Consider the following 15350-nt stretch of genomic DNA (forward strand, 5'->3'; position numbering starts at 1 on the left):
CACCAGCTCCCCTTTTTTGCACCATGTTACACTGAAACCCCACTCTGTTGGGATCCTCAGGTTTGGTTTCTTTCTGCTGCTTTTTTCTTGATCCTCTGCTCAGACATGGCCACAGGCCCTTAGCAGTGCCCCTGTCCCAGCATGGGTCCCCCACAGGGGATAGCCCCTTGCTTTACAATAGGGGCTCCTATTTGCTCCTCTCAAACGTGTCTCCAGCTGTGTCCCAATCATAGAATCACAGAATCATTTAGGCTGGAAAATACCTTTWAGATMGAGTCCAACTGTTCCCCCAGCACTGCCATGGCCACCATTAAACCRTGTCYCCAAGTGCCCAAGTCCACAAYRCCTTTTAAACCCCTCCAGGGATGGTGACTCCATCACTGCCCTGGGCAGCCTGTGCCAATGCCTGRCCACCCTTTCAGTGAAGAAATTTTCTCCACTATCCAACCTAAACCTCTGTTTTTTTGAAGCCATTTCCTGTTGTCCTTTCACTGTTAAGCGCTTGAGAGCAGAGCCTGACCCCCACCGGCTYCACCCTCCTTTCAGATARTTGTACAGYACAGTATGTCCCTTTCCRCAGGCCTCCTCCCAGCCATTTCTCCATACATATCTCACTGTTTCTCCCATTTCCCACAGCTCAGCAGCAAGCTGGAAAGCTGCCTTTGGCCAGGCAGAAATTAAACAATTCACCCAAGAGTAGTTGGCCCAGCCAGGCATTACCTGACCCCTCACCCCCACACAGGRTGTAAGCTCTGGGAGGAGAGGAAAGCTGCAGAAAACACGTGAGGAACAGCTGTGGTGTGAAGACAGGTGTTGTCTGAAGGCCCTTGTACACAGCCCCTAGCCCTGCMCGGGCTCTTTTGCACCCAGGCACTGTGCAGAGCACACACAGTCACACACCCCGCTCACGGCACCAGCGAGATGCCCTGGTGTGCCACGGCAAAGACGGGATAGACGGGCTCCGCGAAGGCCTCACGGTGGGAGAAGAGGATAGTGCAGGAGTCTGGGTCGTAGAAGAGCAGCTCTCCTGCCCCAAAGTCCAGCAGGACCCCAATCTCTGTGGGGGCCTTGATCAGCTCCACAGGCTGCGGCTGTCCCGCGTGCAGGAAGCGGAATTCTTTGTCGTAGCGTGAGAACACCCAGGAGACGGCGTTGAAGCCCAGGCGGCCTTCGTTGGCAGAGCCCTTCCTGGGCACGGAGCTGTAGCAAACCCCCAGCTTGTAGGCACAGCTCTGCTCCACGCTGACCTTCCATGCACAGATCCCCGAGTGGAAAGGTGCAGTGGCCAAAGCGTTGGGCCAGTGGTCAAACCGCTCGGGGCAGTCCRAGTCCACCTTGGCTTTCTTGGGACTGAAGGTCAGGGTTCTTTTGTCTTCCGACAGGCTGAGCTGAGGGCTCAGGGTTTTCTCATCTATRTGAATCTCCTGTGAGCCTGCAAGGGAAGCCACATGGTAAGCACTGACTTGGTGGCCACCACCTGAACAACCTGAAGTAGCCATGGCCATCAGAAGCACAAGAGCAACAACYCTCTCCTCACACATCACTCCTGGAGCCCCATCTGCTCCCCAGGCTGACAGTGCTGGGGGCTCAGGCTGGGTGCCACAGCCTCTCCTCTCAGCCAGGGCCAGAACAAGGCAGAGACTCACCGAAGCCCAAACTCACCAGACACCTCTCCACCTTGCACTAGAAGCCCGGCTCTTCTTTCTCTGACCCTGGCCTGACTCTCCACACAACAGAACTCAGCATGCTGAGTTCATCCCACATTTGGGAGAGATCCAAACCACAGTTCCTGTCCTTTCCAGGTGGCGGAGCAGGACCTGGCTGCTCCTCCCCCAACCAGGGGGGCCAGGAGCCTGACAAGAATGGAAGGGCTGTGTGCAGAAACCTGCAAAGCCGGAAAAACAGGACTGGGGAGGGATGGAGAGGGCCAGGCARGGAAATCTCTTTTCTGCTACAAAGCCCCAGGTGTTAATCAACCCACCCTGAGGTACTGGGAGGAAAGAGGGGGAGGTGGCACCAGGCTTAGAGATAAGCATGGCTCGATCTGGCTTTGCTGTGAAAGAAGGGGGTACCCAGCTACCTTAACCCTGCCAGCAGCAGCCTGGGAAGAACCAGGCTGGCCAGAGGACACTCTACCCGCTGCAGATCTGTACCMCTTCAAAAGCACGGAATTATAAGATTGTTAAGGTTGGAAAAGACATCTAAGGKCATGGCCCTGCCCTGGTTGCATGATTCCCCTAAGATCCCTCTCAGTGCAAGCACTGAGTAACTGCACAAGTGTGCCCCTCRCTCCCTAAATTTGTGAAGCAGGGGTGAGGCTGATGCCCAGCAGACTCACCTGCTCCTGAGAAGCCCCAGTTCCTGCCAGCAGATTCCCTTCCTTGCCCTGCCTTCCCCCACCCTCACTTCAGTCATTTTAGGTCTTAAACCACCATGGAAATGGGGCTGGAGTGGGTGAGTCAGTGGCTCTCCCAGCCCYGCCAGCAGGCTGTACCCTGTCATGCCAATGCTGGCCATTGCTCAACACCCTCTGCTCAGCATCCAGCACATGGCAGGATGASCCCTTAAAGAACCAAAGGATTACCTGAACAGGGTCATCCCAGAGCCCACCCTGCTCCAGGACCCAGGGCAGCATCCCTCTAACAGCAGACAGCACCCAACAGTAGCAGCAGCCATGCTCCAGGTTTTCCTCAGGCTGCACCTGCCCAGCTGCTCCTTGGCAGATGAACCAAGGCTGAATTAACCTTTTGCATGTCAGTGCCATGCACCTGTGCATGTTAGATAGGARTTATTGCAGGCAAGAGTGAGCCCAAAGGGAAGCTGAAGCCAGCATTTCTTTCAGCAGGAGCTGCCAGCCTCATTCATTTGATGATTTATTTCCCCACACAGCAGCCAAACCCAAGCTCTCCACAGGTTCTGGGGCTGCCCACGCTGCTGGTGTGCAGGGCGGCTTTCCAGGAAGTCAAATGCTGYTCTGAATTCATAGAAAACAGAGCAGCACCAGACTTTATCTTGCTCTGGCAGAACTTATTGTGCAATACACGCCTAACCTGGGCTGTRTTCTGGTGGTCCACACAGGGAAACACCATCCCTGTGACACCCACGTAGCTCCACTGTGAAACTGCACTTCCAGGGGAGCATCTGAGGGAGGGGAAGTGCTGGCAAAGCAACAGCAGAGTAATTCAGATCCGTGAATTTTGCCACTCACACTGGTGTTTTGTCATGATTACATCTGCACCCTGGATTTTCCCATATATTCTGATGAATTATTCTACTGGCAATTCAACTCTTCCCCAAGTCTTTTTTCTCTGTGTCCTGTATCCATCGAGATGSCCTTGGGAGATGAGTGATACTGGGACAATAAATTCCCCTGGTTAACAACTCTGGGAAGCTCAAATGTGTGAGCTGCAGCACATCTGACTGCTTCTAAAAATCCAAGTTCCCAAGAACAGAGATTCTCCCAAAATGGTGCCAGGAGATTTGCATCACTTCTGGGTGTAAGGAAGAAGCTGCCAACCCCAAATGGAAGTGACACAGAAGCCTGGATGCCAAGTGAAGGCATCAAAGGAATCGTGTTTATTTTTGAGAGTGAAATGGAGGCTCTTTTGCCTGCTGCTTTCCAAGTTTGTGAGAGGTTATAGAGCAAGCCATCAAGGCTTGGAATTTTCTGTTTTCAAGCAAATAAATGAGACAGCCACCTGCTCAYCTGCCTTTGGGAGAAGGGACCACAAAGTGACACTTAACATTACTGTGTTTTAAGGAAAGCTCAAACTACYGGATTTAATATTAAATCTCTAAGGCCCGGTCCAGGATGAGCTGTGGACTGATGAGATCTGCAAGGATACACCAGGCATCCCCAGCATGCAGTAATGACATGTGAAATGTAACCACACACTCAGAAAAACCCAAACAGAATGAAATTCCTGTGTAATACACGCATCAGCACACCCCCACAAGATTCAAATGCCTTGGAGTCATTACATTTCACAAGGATACCACTGGGAGARGAATCCTTACAAAAGCTCTGTCACAACAAAGAAAATTAGTGAAAGGCTTCCTGCTTGACTGCATGGTTCTGAATATTTAGAACCTGCTTGACTGATTCTTTCAGGAAGAATTCCTTCACTGAAAGGGTTGTTAAACATTGGAAGGGGGTGACCAGGGAGTTGGTGGAATCACCATCCCTAGAGGTGCTCAAGGAATGCCTGGATGTGGCACTCAGTGCTCTGGTCACTGGGTTGGTCACAGGTTGGATTTGATGATCTTGAAGGTCCTTCCCAGCCTCAGTGATTGTGGAATTCTGTGTGACAGAGAGTGATTTGAGTTGGAAAGGACCTTAAAGATCCCCTAGTCCCAACCCCTGCCATGGGCAGGGACCCTTTCCATGACTGCCAGCACTCACAGATTCCAAAGAGGGAAATGAATCACAAAGGGAGAGCAACACCAGARTTTGCAGCAGAAGAAACTGCATAGGATGGTAGTGCTTGGTAGGCACAGATTCTCAAGCTAATACTTAAAACTGAGAGCAATAAAAGCCTGAAGTTCAGACCTTGGAGATAAAACAGGGGAAAACCGGAAACAGCTCATCAGAATCACMGCAGGATGAGCAGAAATCAGAATTTAGTGCAGAAGTTTCGGAAAAAACCACCCTAGGGATTGTTCACAGGGCAAATTATGAACAATGTTGCTATCTCTGAGAAACAAAAAATACATTTGAAACACCCTAACAATAGATTGAAAGCCAGAGTAAAAGCAAACATTTCACAACCAACCATCCAAGCACATCACAAACGGAAGAAAAACATCTTTTCCCTATTTAAAACAACAAGCAGCAACCCGGTAAACCAGTCCCAGAGTCTGGCCAATGCCTCCAGTGCAGCCTCAGCTGTACAGCAGCAGCTGARCCAGAGCACAAACACCTCCAGAACCACCAGCTCGTGCACAGCCACAACTTCAGCTTGTGATCAGAAAGCTCACTGCACTGGTCAGAGTCTCATACACACCCCACAGAAGAACTCATCCTGTCAAAATCCCCAGCAGCCCAATGTTAAATGTTRTGAACAGAGATTTCTGTGACAGATTCCCACAGCAGCATCAGCTTCACTGCTGTCACCACAAGACCCGGAAACAGCAAGAGAAACCACGCAACATTAAAGCCACAGAGCTGATAAAACACACAATCTTTTCAAACTCCAGTTTTATCCTCTGAGCCACAAATCTGCTTGGAGCTGTTGCTCCCCCTAAACCTYCCACAGCTGCTGCTGCCTCCCTGATTGGAGTGCTCTCAGAAACAAGCAGGGGCTGGGGGAGCAGAGGGGCAGGAACACAGCATCAGGAAGTTTTGACACAGCACAAGGGTGTTTCTTTGGGCACAACACAAATGAGTGTGCAGGAATCCCTAAAGCACATGAGATGTGAGCAAGACACTGACCTGAGAGGCAGCAGAGCACAGCAGAGGCCCACAGTCGATGCAGCAGTGGACTCTGAACACAGGTCTGATTAAAGTTTAACTTCAGGGACTCCTGTGGCTCCAAGATTCCCTCCGCCACCTCTGTCCTAGCAAAGGAAAACAAGAATTGTTTCAAAATACAATGATTTATTATGCTGGAAGGCATTTATAAAGRTCACGAGGAGGTATGGGAGAGGGTAAAGAGGAGCTCTGGCTGCAGAGAGACCACAGCAGGGGTGTCTGGGCCAGCTCTCACCGTGAGTGATACTTTCGGTTGGYTTTGCTTACAGTTCCTTGTGAAAGGGCTGCAGTGTTGTAAAACACATCCCAGCAGCCTGAGTCAACAGCTTGTCACTCAGCAGACACAGGGTAAATAAATGTGTCTGAGAGCAGCCATCAGAGTACCCAGGCAGCACAATGAACAGAGAGAGAATCWGATTTCCCTCTATTGCCAGAGCCCCATGGTCTGAGCTCAAAGCAAGCCAGGACACCAGGTTTCATGCAGGGGTTTGCAGGTTCCCMTGGCCTGCAGCACCCACAGAACTCATGGCTGTGAGGACAGGCTGTGGCACAGGGTGCTGGTGATGTGCTGTGRCACATTCCATACTCTCCACAGGCACAAATACCCCCATGAGCCCTCTGGGCAGCACAGTGCAGCCAGGGCCAGCACCCTCACAGCAGCCACAGAAATACAGGACTTACATAAAATTAGATAAATTTTAAAAAAAACACAGCCACCAAGGTGCCTCCTCAGGGAAAGGCAGCCCAGTGTCACCAATGGGGCTACTGGGGACCCTGACACCTGCACTTGGCTTTCCCTACCCATACAGAGCTGCGAAGATGCTGTGCCAGAGGGGCACACCAGCATCCCAGAGAGACCATCCCACCTCCTGCCAACAGCCTGGGACAGGCTTGCTCCATCCCCAGCAAAGCCTGTGGTTTTCTAAGGAGCTGGAGTACTCCCATAGGAAGGGCTGCTGATCTGGCAAAGCACATGGAGCATCTCCAGGTGCAGCACAGCACGCGGAGCAGAGACAAGACGCTGGCAACTCTGCGCTCTGTCCTTGTCCACAACAAAAGCAGCACGAGGCAGGAAAGTGGTGTCATGGGGTGCCTGAGCCATGGCACACAGCACAGATGGCACAGATGCAGGAGTGAAGCAGGGAAAGGACCAGGAGCAGCTGGGTACTGACCTCTCGAAGATCTCTTGTTCTGCACGCTGGGGACAAGGAGAGAGAGAGTCATCACAGCTGAAATCCCCACAGATGACATCCCAAACACAGCAAACCGGGGACCCAGGGAGCAGTTCCCCTTCCTGACCCAGAGAAGCCACCCTTCACCCCAACACCAGCCCTAGGAAAGAGGGGAGCACCCAACACCCATTTTCTTCAGCTGCAGCACTTCCCACTTCCCAACTCAGAAAATGAGTGGGAATAMCTGATGGCAATACATTGCACATGTGGTTGAGGCACTGTCTGCTGTCCTCTCTGCCCCACCCCACTAGGGCACATTGCAGGTACAGYCTGTGCTCCCAGCAAACAACCCCAGGGCTTTCAGCATAGGGGAGAGGCTGCAGAGGGACAAAGCCAAGAGTTGGGTGACCCTGTGGTCAGTCCCACTTGATTCTATACCTGCTGGCCGCAAGGCATTCTCAAGATACAGCAAAGTGATAAGAAAATACCTGATCCCTGCTCAAATCTGAGCAGCAGAGTGCTCTGCATGCCTTTGGCTTTTCTGTGGCGTGGTACATGTTGGTTCCAGATAGACACAAGTGCCAACACCAACAATCCAAGTGGAGAACACATGATCCCCTAATTCCCCTCCAYTATGTGGCAAAAGGAGAAACCGAGGGTGTGGCTGTTCTCTGCTACAGGCAGCTGATGAATCCTGCTCTCCAACCTCTCCTCTTTATGGTGCAGCTACAGCCCAGCATATCAAGGTGCTGGGGCAGGACAGGAAATGTCTTTCCTTTCAAAGGAACATCTTTCCTCTTTCCATGGGATCAGGTCTGTTTTCCAAGCTGAGCTGCTGTTCACCTCCTCACAAAGATACATGTGGGAAGAAGAGGCTGAGCACAGTGGTGCAAGGCAGACCTGCTCACATCTRAAATGAGAGGAACTGCCTGGGTGACCCCAGACCATTTAATAACCAGAGAAGGAACTGAGCAAGGGGAAGTTCAGGCTGCTTTTCACAGCAAATACCCCTAACGGGCCTATGCCAGGCAACACAGGGGACTTTCCAAAAGAGCTGCAGGTGCTTCTGAGGGTCAGTTTTGATTAAAACGGCACACCATACAAATGGTTGGCACAATTAACTGCTCTAAGAGCRGCTCTCAACCCAAAGCTGTCCTGGCTGTCCAGCCTAAGGGCAGCTACAAGCCCAGAGCTGGAGACCTGAGCCTGGGTGGTTCTGGACCTCACTGCAAGCAAGAGCAGGATCAGGCAGAGCAGATGCTCTATGAAGCACCAGGAAACCACAGGGRCTTATTAGGACCAAGTCAAGGAGGTTCTCTGAGCTAGAGCTGCAAATGTATGTCCTGTCCACCTCTGCCTCCCTGCTGTCAGCACAGCAGCTGCTGATCACTGCATTTCAATCCCGTAACAAAAAAGTCCAGGTCACCTGTGGGCTGCCTCAGCACACAGAGCAGTACTCACCAGCAGGCCCTGGTCATCCAGGTTGGTGATCATGTCCACCAGGTAGGTGCGGAGGGCGCCCAGCTTGTGCAGAGCCTCTGTCCAGTGCACCTGCTGCGTGAGGATGCTCTGGTGGGCTCGTTCCTCCTCCGCATGCACCTTCTCCAGCAGCCGCTGCTCCTCGTTCTCACACGCCTTGCCCACAAAGAGCAGCCTCTGGACCACCAGCTCCCGCGCCGCATGGGCTGCACTCTGTCACGGCAAGGACACAGGAGGAGCATCAGCCTGGATCCAGCCCCAAGAGGGCACAGGAGGAGTATCAGCCTGGATCCAGCCCCAAGAGGGCACAGGAGGAGCATCAGCCTGGATCCAGCCCCAAGAGGAGCCCCAGCTCCTTCTGTTGGTTCTCCATGGGCTCGCTCAGCCACTAGTGCTACTCTGTTAACTGAGCCCAGGCCACAGCAACTGGCATGATACCAGTCCCAAACCTGCCCATTGCCTCCTCAGCCAGTCCTGGTTAGTGACAGCCTGCGAGGGACCAGAGTCCTTTCCCCCAGTAAATCTCCATGGATTCACTATTGRTGAGAAACATGAGAACAGGCTGAGGGAGCTGGGGCTGCTCAGCCTGGAGAAGAGAAGGCTCYAGGGAGAATTTAGRRCCCCTTCMAWTGCATAAAGGGTCTCCAACAGAGCTGGAGAGGTGCTTGAGACAAGTGCCTAGAGAAACAGGACAAGCAGGAAAGGCTTCCCACTGAACAGAGGGCTGGGRSAGATGRGATATTGGGAAGAAATTCTTCCCTGTGAGGGTGGGGAGGCCTTGGTGCAGGGTGCTAAGAGAAGCTGTGGCTGCCCCTGGTTCCCTGGAAKTGTCCAARGCCAGGYTGGACGGGGCTTGGAGCAACMTAGGATAGTGGAAATTTTCCCTGCCCATGGTAGAGGGATGGAACTAGGTGGTCTTTAAGATCCCTTCCAACCCAAACCAGTCTGGAATTCTATGATTCTATCACTGTTCTTTGTCCTCATCCTMAATGACAGCAAGGAACAAATAAAACCAGGAATTCTAAGGCACGATCCTGGTGGGATGCTTGATTGCTGTATATTCACACAATTGCCTGTGCAGATTTTTTAGGCAAATGAAGCAGGAATTGCAGGCACACCCTGGCACCTGATTTCTACAGCTGTGGGATAGGAGTGGGCAACACCTGCATTCCAAAGAGCCCTTTCAGAAGCTGAGCCAGGAATGGCGAGCAGAGAGCAGGCGGGACCAGCCGCATGGACTCACCAGGACGCCCTGGTCCTTGGCAGGCAGCACCTCATCCACGTGCCGGGCGATGGCTGCGCTCTGCAGCTGGAGCCGCTCGCACCGGTCCACGAGCTTGTTCTGGGGCACGAAGCAGCACAATGATGGATGTGGGCCGGGACGGAGCCCCAAGCCCCGCGACAGCCACCCCACACCCACACCCACACCCCCCGGTCCTCCTGCACTGCCCTACAGAGAGCCCCTTCCCCATGGGGAGCCCCTCACATGGCCCCACACCCCATCGGGGCCCCCCACAGCCCCACATCTGCCGGGAGCCCCACCCATAGCCCCCATCCCCAACCYTGGGTGGGCCCACACCCCCCCAGGGGTTCCCCAGAGAACCCAGCTCGCCACGGGAACCACCCCCATGGCCCCACACCTGCCAGGGACCCCCACGGCCCTACAACCTCCCAGAGTCCCCACACACCGTCCGGGACCTCCACACCCTGCCAGAGACCCCCAGGGTCCCACAGCCCACAGGGCACCCCCACACCCCCTGTGGTCTCGTACCCGCACAGAAATCCCCACGTTCCCCCACGACCCAAAACCCACAGGGACCCCCACGCTCCCTCAGGGAGCCGCACACCTCCCCAGGGACGCCCACATCCCTCCACGGTCTCACAGCCCCCAGGGACGCCCATACCCACCGGGAGCCCCTCACAGCGCCACACCCGCCCGTCCCTCGCGGCCCCCGGGCTCCCCTCAGCCCCGCGCGGCCCCAGGCTCCCCTCAGCCCCGGGCTCCCCTCAGCCGCTCACCCGCAGCCGCTCCGCCCGGGCCATGCTGTGCCCGCACCTGCCGCGGGGGTGGCGGCCCCGCCCGGCCGCGCTCGGCGCTCCCCGCTCGGCTCCGCCCCGGCCCGGGAGCCGGCAGCCAGGAGCCGGGAGCCGGGAGCAGGGAGCGGGCGGCGGCTCGGGCGGGACGGCTCCGGGGCCGGTGAGTGCGCGGCGGGGCCGGGCCTGGGCTGGGGCTGCCTCAGAGCAGGGACGCGTTTGTTCCCAAACCTTTCCGAGGCCGCGCCCGTCTCGTCCCTGCCAGGCTGCCACACATGGCCCAGGAGGGGATCCCCAGCCGCGGGAACCCGGGATGATCCCACTGACCCCACAGGGCCACCCCCATCCATAGGGACACGGGATGATCCCCCTGACCCCCCACAGGGCCATCCCCATCCATAGGGACCCGGGATGATCCCACTGACCCCACAGGGTCACGCCCATCCATAGGGACCCGGGATGATCCCACTGACCCCACAGGGAGACCCCCATCCATAGAGACACGGGGTGATCCCACTGACCCCACAGGGCCACCCCCAGTCACAGACAGCTGCCACCACCATTTTAGGGTTACCTCCAGCTCTAGGAAACCAGGATGTCCCCCATCCTCCCCAAAGCTGGTCCAACACCCTGCTCAAAGGGATGYTCATTCCCCCATGAGGATGGAGCAGCTCTGCTGTGGTCCCTGTGCTGCTGCTGTGGCTGTTTTCATTCCCTATCTCATGGTACAGGTTTCACTGCAGAGCCTGGACAGGTGGAGGCAGCAGTGTGGCTTATTTTTTAAAAGCAATTCAATTAAAAATGTGCTTGATTTCTGTCAAGCAATGCATTTGGGGGGGAAGGGAGGATAAGGGGATCCTCCAGCGTGAAACTCTGGCTCCTGGAGGTTAAGCTTTGTGTGCTTCAGATTCTGTAGGATCCCTGAGTTTTTAGAGGTTTGTGGTGGAGCAGGTACTGGATAAACGCGTGTTGGGATAGAGACAGCAAAATCTTGTATGGAAATCCTGCCTGAGTGCTGTTCTCATCCAGCGGGCAGAAAAATCTCTTTTTCCTTGCAGTGGGGACGAGGCAGGACCCAGTGAGACACAGGACAGAGCTCCCACCTTCCCTGCAGCCTCCCGTGGACTCTACAGCTCTCTGTGAGCGATGTACAGCTGGGGATGGACATTAACTAACTGCTGCGTGGAAACAGTAACCATCACAATTAAACATTCCGAATTCACACTCAGCTTTCCCTGGAATCTTGTTTTGCAGCTTCCGGAGTTCTCCCACTGTCAGAGAAAAATCGCGTCCCCAATGGACTGAAACGATTGTGGCACTCAGTGTGATTGAGCGTGAATTGCCAAATTATCACAGCCCCTCAGCTGTGAGATTGATCACTCCTCACATCTTCAGAACATGCAAACTCACGGATAGAACAGCAGGAGATTAACTGGGTATTACTAATTGCTAATCACAAAGGCYGTCAGGGTAAAATTAGAAAGGGAATTTTGTAGAAACCCAGCCCCTTTTACTCAGTGCTTCCAGAATCTGTTTTTCACTTTTTTTTTTTGTGGGCAGAGCCTTCAAGCAGTTTTGTGCTGGAAAWAAAAAGCAGGTGGGGTTTTCCCCCTGATTTTGATTAGCAAAATGCTACAGCCACCGAAGATGGGGATGCCAACACACACAAAGTACAGACTAAATCCAATTAGTGTGCCTCAAGTTAAGCAGCAGCTAATTATTGTCTGTGACAATTCACTGTCACTGASACAGGTTTCTGCTCTGTCTGTGACCCATGAGGACATGAGGGAGGGATGCTGCTCCTCACCTGGGTGGGCGCTGGTGCAGGGTCTGGCTGTTCTGGCTTCTCTTGGGAGGGACAGGGCAGTCTGGCCCCAGCCTGGCCCCAGTATTTGCTGGATGCATTGGGTTATCCACACGGTCTTGTCTTGTCTGGAATTGGTGTTTGGACGTGGAAACTCTTCCCAAAGTGCTCCTCAGATCATGGAAAGATCACTTCAAGAAGTGTCAGGTTGTCTCAGCTGAGCTGGGGTTGCCTGTGTCTGCATTTGGCCCCACCAGTCATTTAACAAGCTTCAGTCTGAAGGTGTTTGCCTTCAYCAATCCCAAAACTGGGATCTCCAGGATATGTGGAAGTCCAGAGCAGATACAGGAYTAAGAGGAGGTATAAAGAATGGCAGGCAGCAGCTCCATCTCTGCTGTGGCCTCACTAAGTTTGGTTGTTTTAAGCTCAGCATGAGTTCCCAATAACCTCACCCTGCTGCTGGCTCCAGTCTAAGCCGGAGGTTTCACTCAGGACCTCTAGATGGCCCCTTCCCTGAGGTTTTTGTCTTATTCTAAATGAGTTAGGATATAGATAATGTGTTTCCAGCACCTTATCCTGTATGTGTACCAGCAGAACCCCCTCTGGATAGAACCCCCTCTGGATCGCTGGTGATGCCATGTCCCCTCACCCACAGGTCGTGTCCCCACAGCCAGTGCCCGAGATGCTGAAGTGACACCCACTACTGCCTGCTCCTTACCAAGGCTATGGGAAAACTACAGAGTAAAATCAGCTTCTACAACACCAAATACAGGTAAAGCAACACTGGGAGAGAATGTCTTGTTAATAAAKCAGGTGTGAGAGTGAAGAGAGAACACAAATGACCAGAGGATTTAGCAAGCACAGTGGTTTAGTTTCATTATTGTGTGTTTGAATCAGGTTTTCATTTCTAATCATCACTTATAAAGTCTGTTCAGCTTCTTTGGGGTGCTGAAATCCCAAATGTTGCTCACAGGAGTGGCCAACCATGTAACTGTGATGGCTGGGCAGAGCCCTGAAGGGGAACAGCTTCAGGAGGGGCTCTTTGGCCCAAATATCCAAACTGCTTTATTGTATCTTAGAGACTGTCGTCATCTTTCATTGCCCAGATGCAACGATTCAGTCCCTGTCAGCAAGGTGGGGGATCCCTGCCTGAGAGCAGCATGGGGTGGCAGYGGGGTGGGGACTTGTGGCCAGAGAGGTGTCACAGCAGACAGCAGCAGGGCCTGACCCATGTGAGTGACTATGGAGGCTGGGAGGTCAAAATTTCTTTTCTTCTTTGCACCAGCACAGAGGGAGCAAACATTTAAATATCCATCTGTTCTGGAGGTAGGCTAGATCTGCTCCATCTCCCTCACAGCCTCTCTCTAGCTTTCTTAGACAGATATTGTCATGTCAGATGATGCCAGGGGTGCCACCTCCCAGCCCCTGGTGTCCAGGAATGGCACCCTGACCTTGCCTCCCAGCACCCTGCAGCTCCCAGTGCTGTCCCTGTTCCCCTGCAGGGCCGATGGCTCCGTGGGACAGACAGGACCCAGCRGTGCCTCCCAGCAGCACAGCCCTGCTCACACCGACGCTGTCACCTCTGTGGCTGCTCTCAAACCAGACCTGTGCGTGTCAGGAGGAAAGGATAAGGTGAGGTATCTATCTATCTATCCCCAGGGGCAGGRAAATGTATCAACAGGTTTGAAAGCAAGGTTTAAATGTGAGCTTTGAACGTTTCTGTGAAAGGTAACTGTGTCAGTCTGTGGATTAGAGAGGAAAAATGAGCTTAAAGTGAGGGCATGCATTGAAGCACATGGTACCAAATCTTATAACCACTCCAGAGCTCTTATCACATCAAATGCTCCCACCCAGGCTTGGGATTGCTGGTGTGTCCCTTACATCACTTGGCTTTACAGAGAGCTGTACTGAAACATGTTTCAGTTTTTAGGAGCTGAAAACCAGCCGAACCTGCTCCCAATCCTGTGGACTATGCACAAGCCTTGGTCTGACATAACCAARGATGTGAAAWCTCCTYCCTGCCCTGCTCTCRTGCTGACCCCTGTCCCTGTCCCTGCAGAGTGTGGCTGTGTGCAGCTGGAGGTCCGGGGCTGCTCTGCATCGCTTCATCGGCCACGAGCGCGAGGTCACCAAGGTGAGAGCATCGGAGTCTCCCTCCAGAGTTGGAGAACCAGGGGTGATGGAGCACTGCTTTRTCACCCACACATGAAGTGGGATCAGGGTATTCTTGGCATCCAGCTGGGGACAGCTGGACTTGATAACACTAAAGGTGTTTTCCAGCCTTACCCATTCACGATCCTACAATAAAAACATATGGGGTTTTTCCCAGGATCCCAGCAGATACTTTGGGAAGCAGCACAGAGTGGTACCTCAAGGCTGGGCTGCAGGAAGCCTCACCACGGGCTTGTCTTCCCCTGCAAGAGACCATGTAGCAAAAGCTCAGGATGAGTTATGGGGTGAAGTTTTTGATGCAGAGACACCATTCACTTTTTTTCAGGTCTCATTCTGCTAGACTTGACTTTATTCTACAAATAAGCCATACCTGTTTGATATATTCTGAGAATACCCATACCATGTGCCATACCTGACATATTCTGGGARCARCAGGGCTYTAATTTYTTTTCTGAGATTGGGATGGCAAAGSCAAGCAGGCTCCTGGGAGAGCAGACATGCAGTGGGGGTGTAGCTGTGCATGGTGTGGCCAATGCACCTCCACTGGGGACAGCCCCAGTGGGTCCCCATGGCTGTGGGTACTGCAGGGACAAAGGGGACTTTGTTCACCCCAGTGCTCAAAGGAACTGCACTGGGCTCATTTGGTTTTGTAAGGAAGTTTTTCCTATTAAATGAATAGTTTCTAGGAACAAGATCTGAGAGCACCTATCCACTATCCCGCTCCCTGGCTCTGAGGGGACACGGGACAGTTGGAAGGCCAGGCTCTCCCCAGTCATGTTCTGGTGGGTTTTGGGCTGTGGCAGGACAGCAGCAGTGCTGTGTTCTCCCTGTGAAATGGTGGGAGGATCACCATTTTCTCCTCCTGCTCCTTGGCAGGTCACCTCAGCCCTTGACTCCAGCAGAGTGTTCAGCGCGTCCCGGGACAAGACAGTGATGATGTGGGAGCTTCATGGGACCTCGGGGCCAAGCCAGCACTTCCCAGGACATGACCTGGTTGTTACTGGGCTGGCTGTGAGCCCAGGTGAGGAACAACACACTCCCAGAMCCCAGGGATTGACTGTCAGCCTTCCTTGCCTTGTTTTTGATGTTAACTCGTGGTTGCAGACGCCTCCCAGCTGTGCACGGGCTCCCGAGACAACACCGTGTGCAAGTGGGACACTGAGACCGGGGAGTGCCTGGGCAGAGCTGCAATCTCCAGGAATCTGGTAGGATCTGCTGC

At 53.6% G+C, this 15350-nt stretch overlaps 2 protein-coding genes across 6 annotated transcripts in view; one reads left to right on the plus strand and one right to left on the minus strand.

Annotated features, from left to right (window-relative positions):
- Positions 1 to 604: 604 nt before the first annotated feature.
- Positions 605 to 10215, minus strand: BSPRY (B-box and SPRY domain containing). Its single transcript, XM_057384900.1, has 6 exons — positions 10141 to 10215; positions 9365 to 9463; positions 8104 to 8334; positions 6643 to 6668; positions 5432 to 5556; positions 605 to 1432 (listed from the first exon to the last, which is right to left on the minus strand). The coding sequence occupies exons 1-6, from the start codon at positions 10162 to 10164 to the stop codon at positions 906 to 908; spliced, it is 1032 nt and encodes a 343-aa protein (XP_057240883.1). The 5' UTR covers positions 10165 to 10215; the 3' UTR covers positions 605 to 905.
- Positions 10216 to 10255: 40 nt separating this feature from the next.
- The window catches only part of WDR31 (WD repeat domain 31), a 9625-nt gene continuing 4530 nt past the window's right edge, over positions 10256 to 15350 (plus strand). The window contains exons 1-6 of one of the 5 annotated variants that reach the window (XM_057384903.1): positions 10256 to 10318; positions 12615 to 12731; positions 13462 to 13591; positions 14019 to 14093; positions 15008 to 15152; positions 15236 to 15336. In XM_057384903.1, the coding sequence (XP_057240886.1) occupies positions 12685 to 12731; positions 13462 to 13591; positions 14019 to 14093; positions 15008 to 15152; positions 15236 to 15336 (498 nt within the window). In that variant the 5' untranslated portion in view covers positions 10256 to 10318; positions 12615 to 12684. Of the gene's footprint in view, positions 10319 to 11464; positions 11592 to 12569; positions 12732 to 13461; positions 13592 to 14018; positions 14094 to 15007; positions 15153 to 15235; positions 15337 to 15350 lie in introns of those variants that run through there. The other 4 variants (XM_057384905.1, XM_057384901.1, XM_057384902.1 and 1 more) reach the window with 4 other exon arrangements.

Source organism: Malurus melanocephalus, unplaced genomic scaffold (assembly GCF_030028575.1).
Source record: "Malurus melanocephalus ecotype Western Australia unplaced genomic scaffold, MMel_1.1 scaffold_757, whole genome shotgun sequence".
NCBI classification, from domain to species: domain Eukaryota; kingdom Metazoa; phylum Chordata; class Aves; order Passeriformes; family Maluridae; genus Malurus; species Malurus melanocephalus.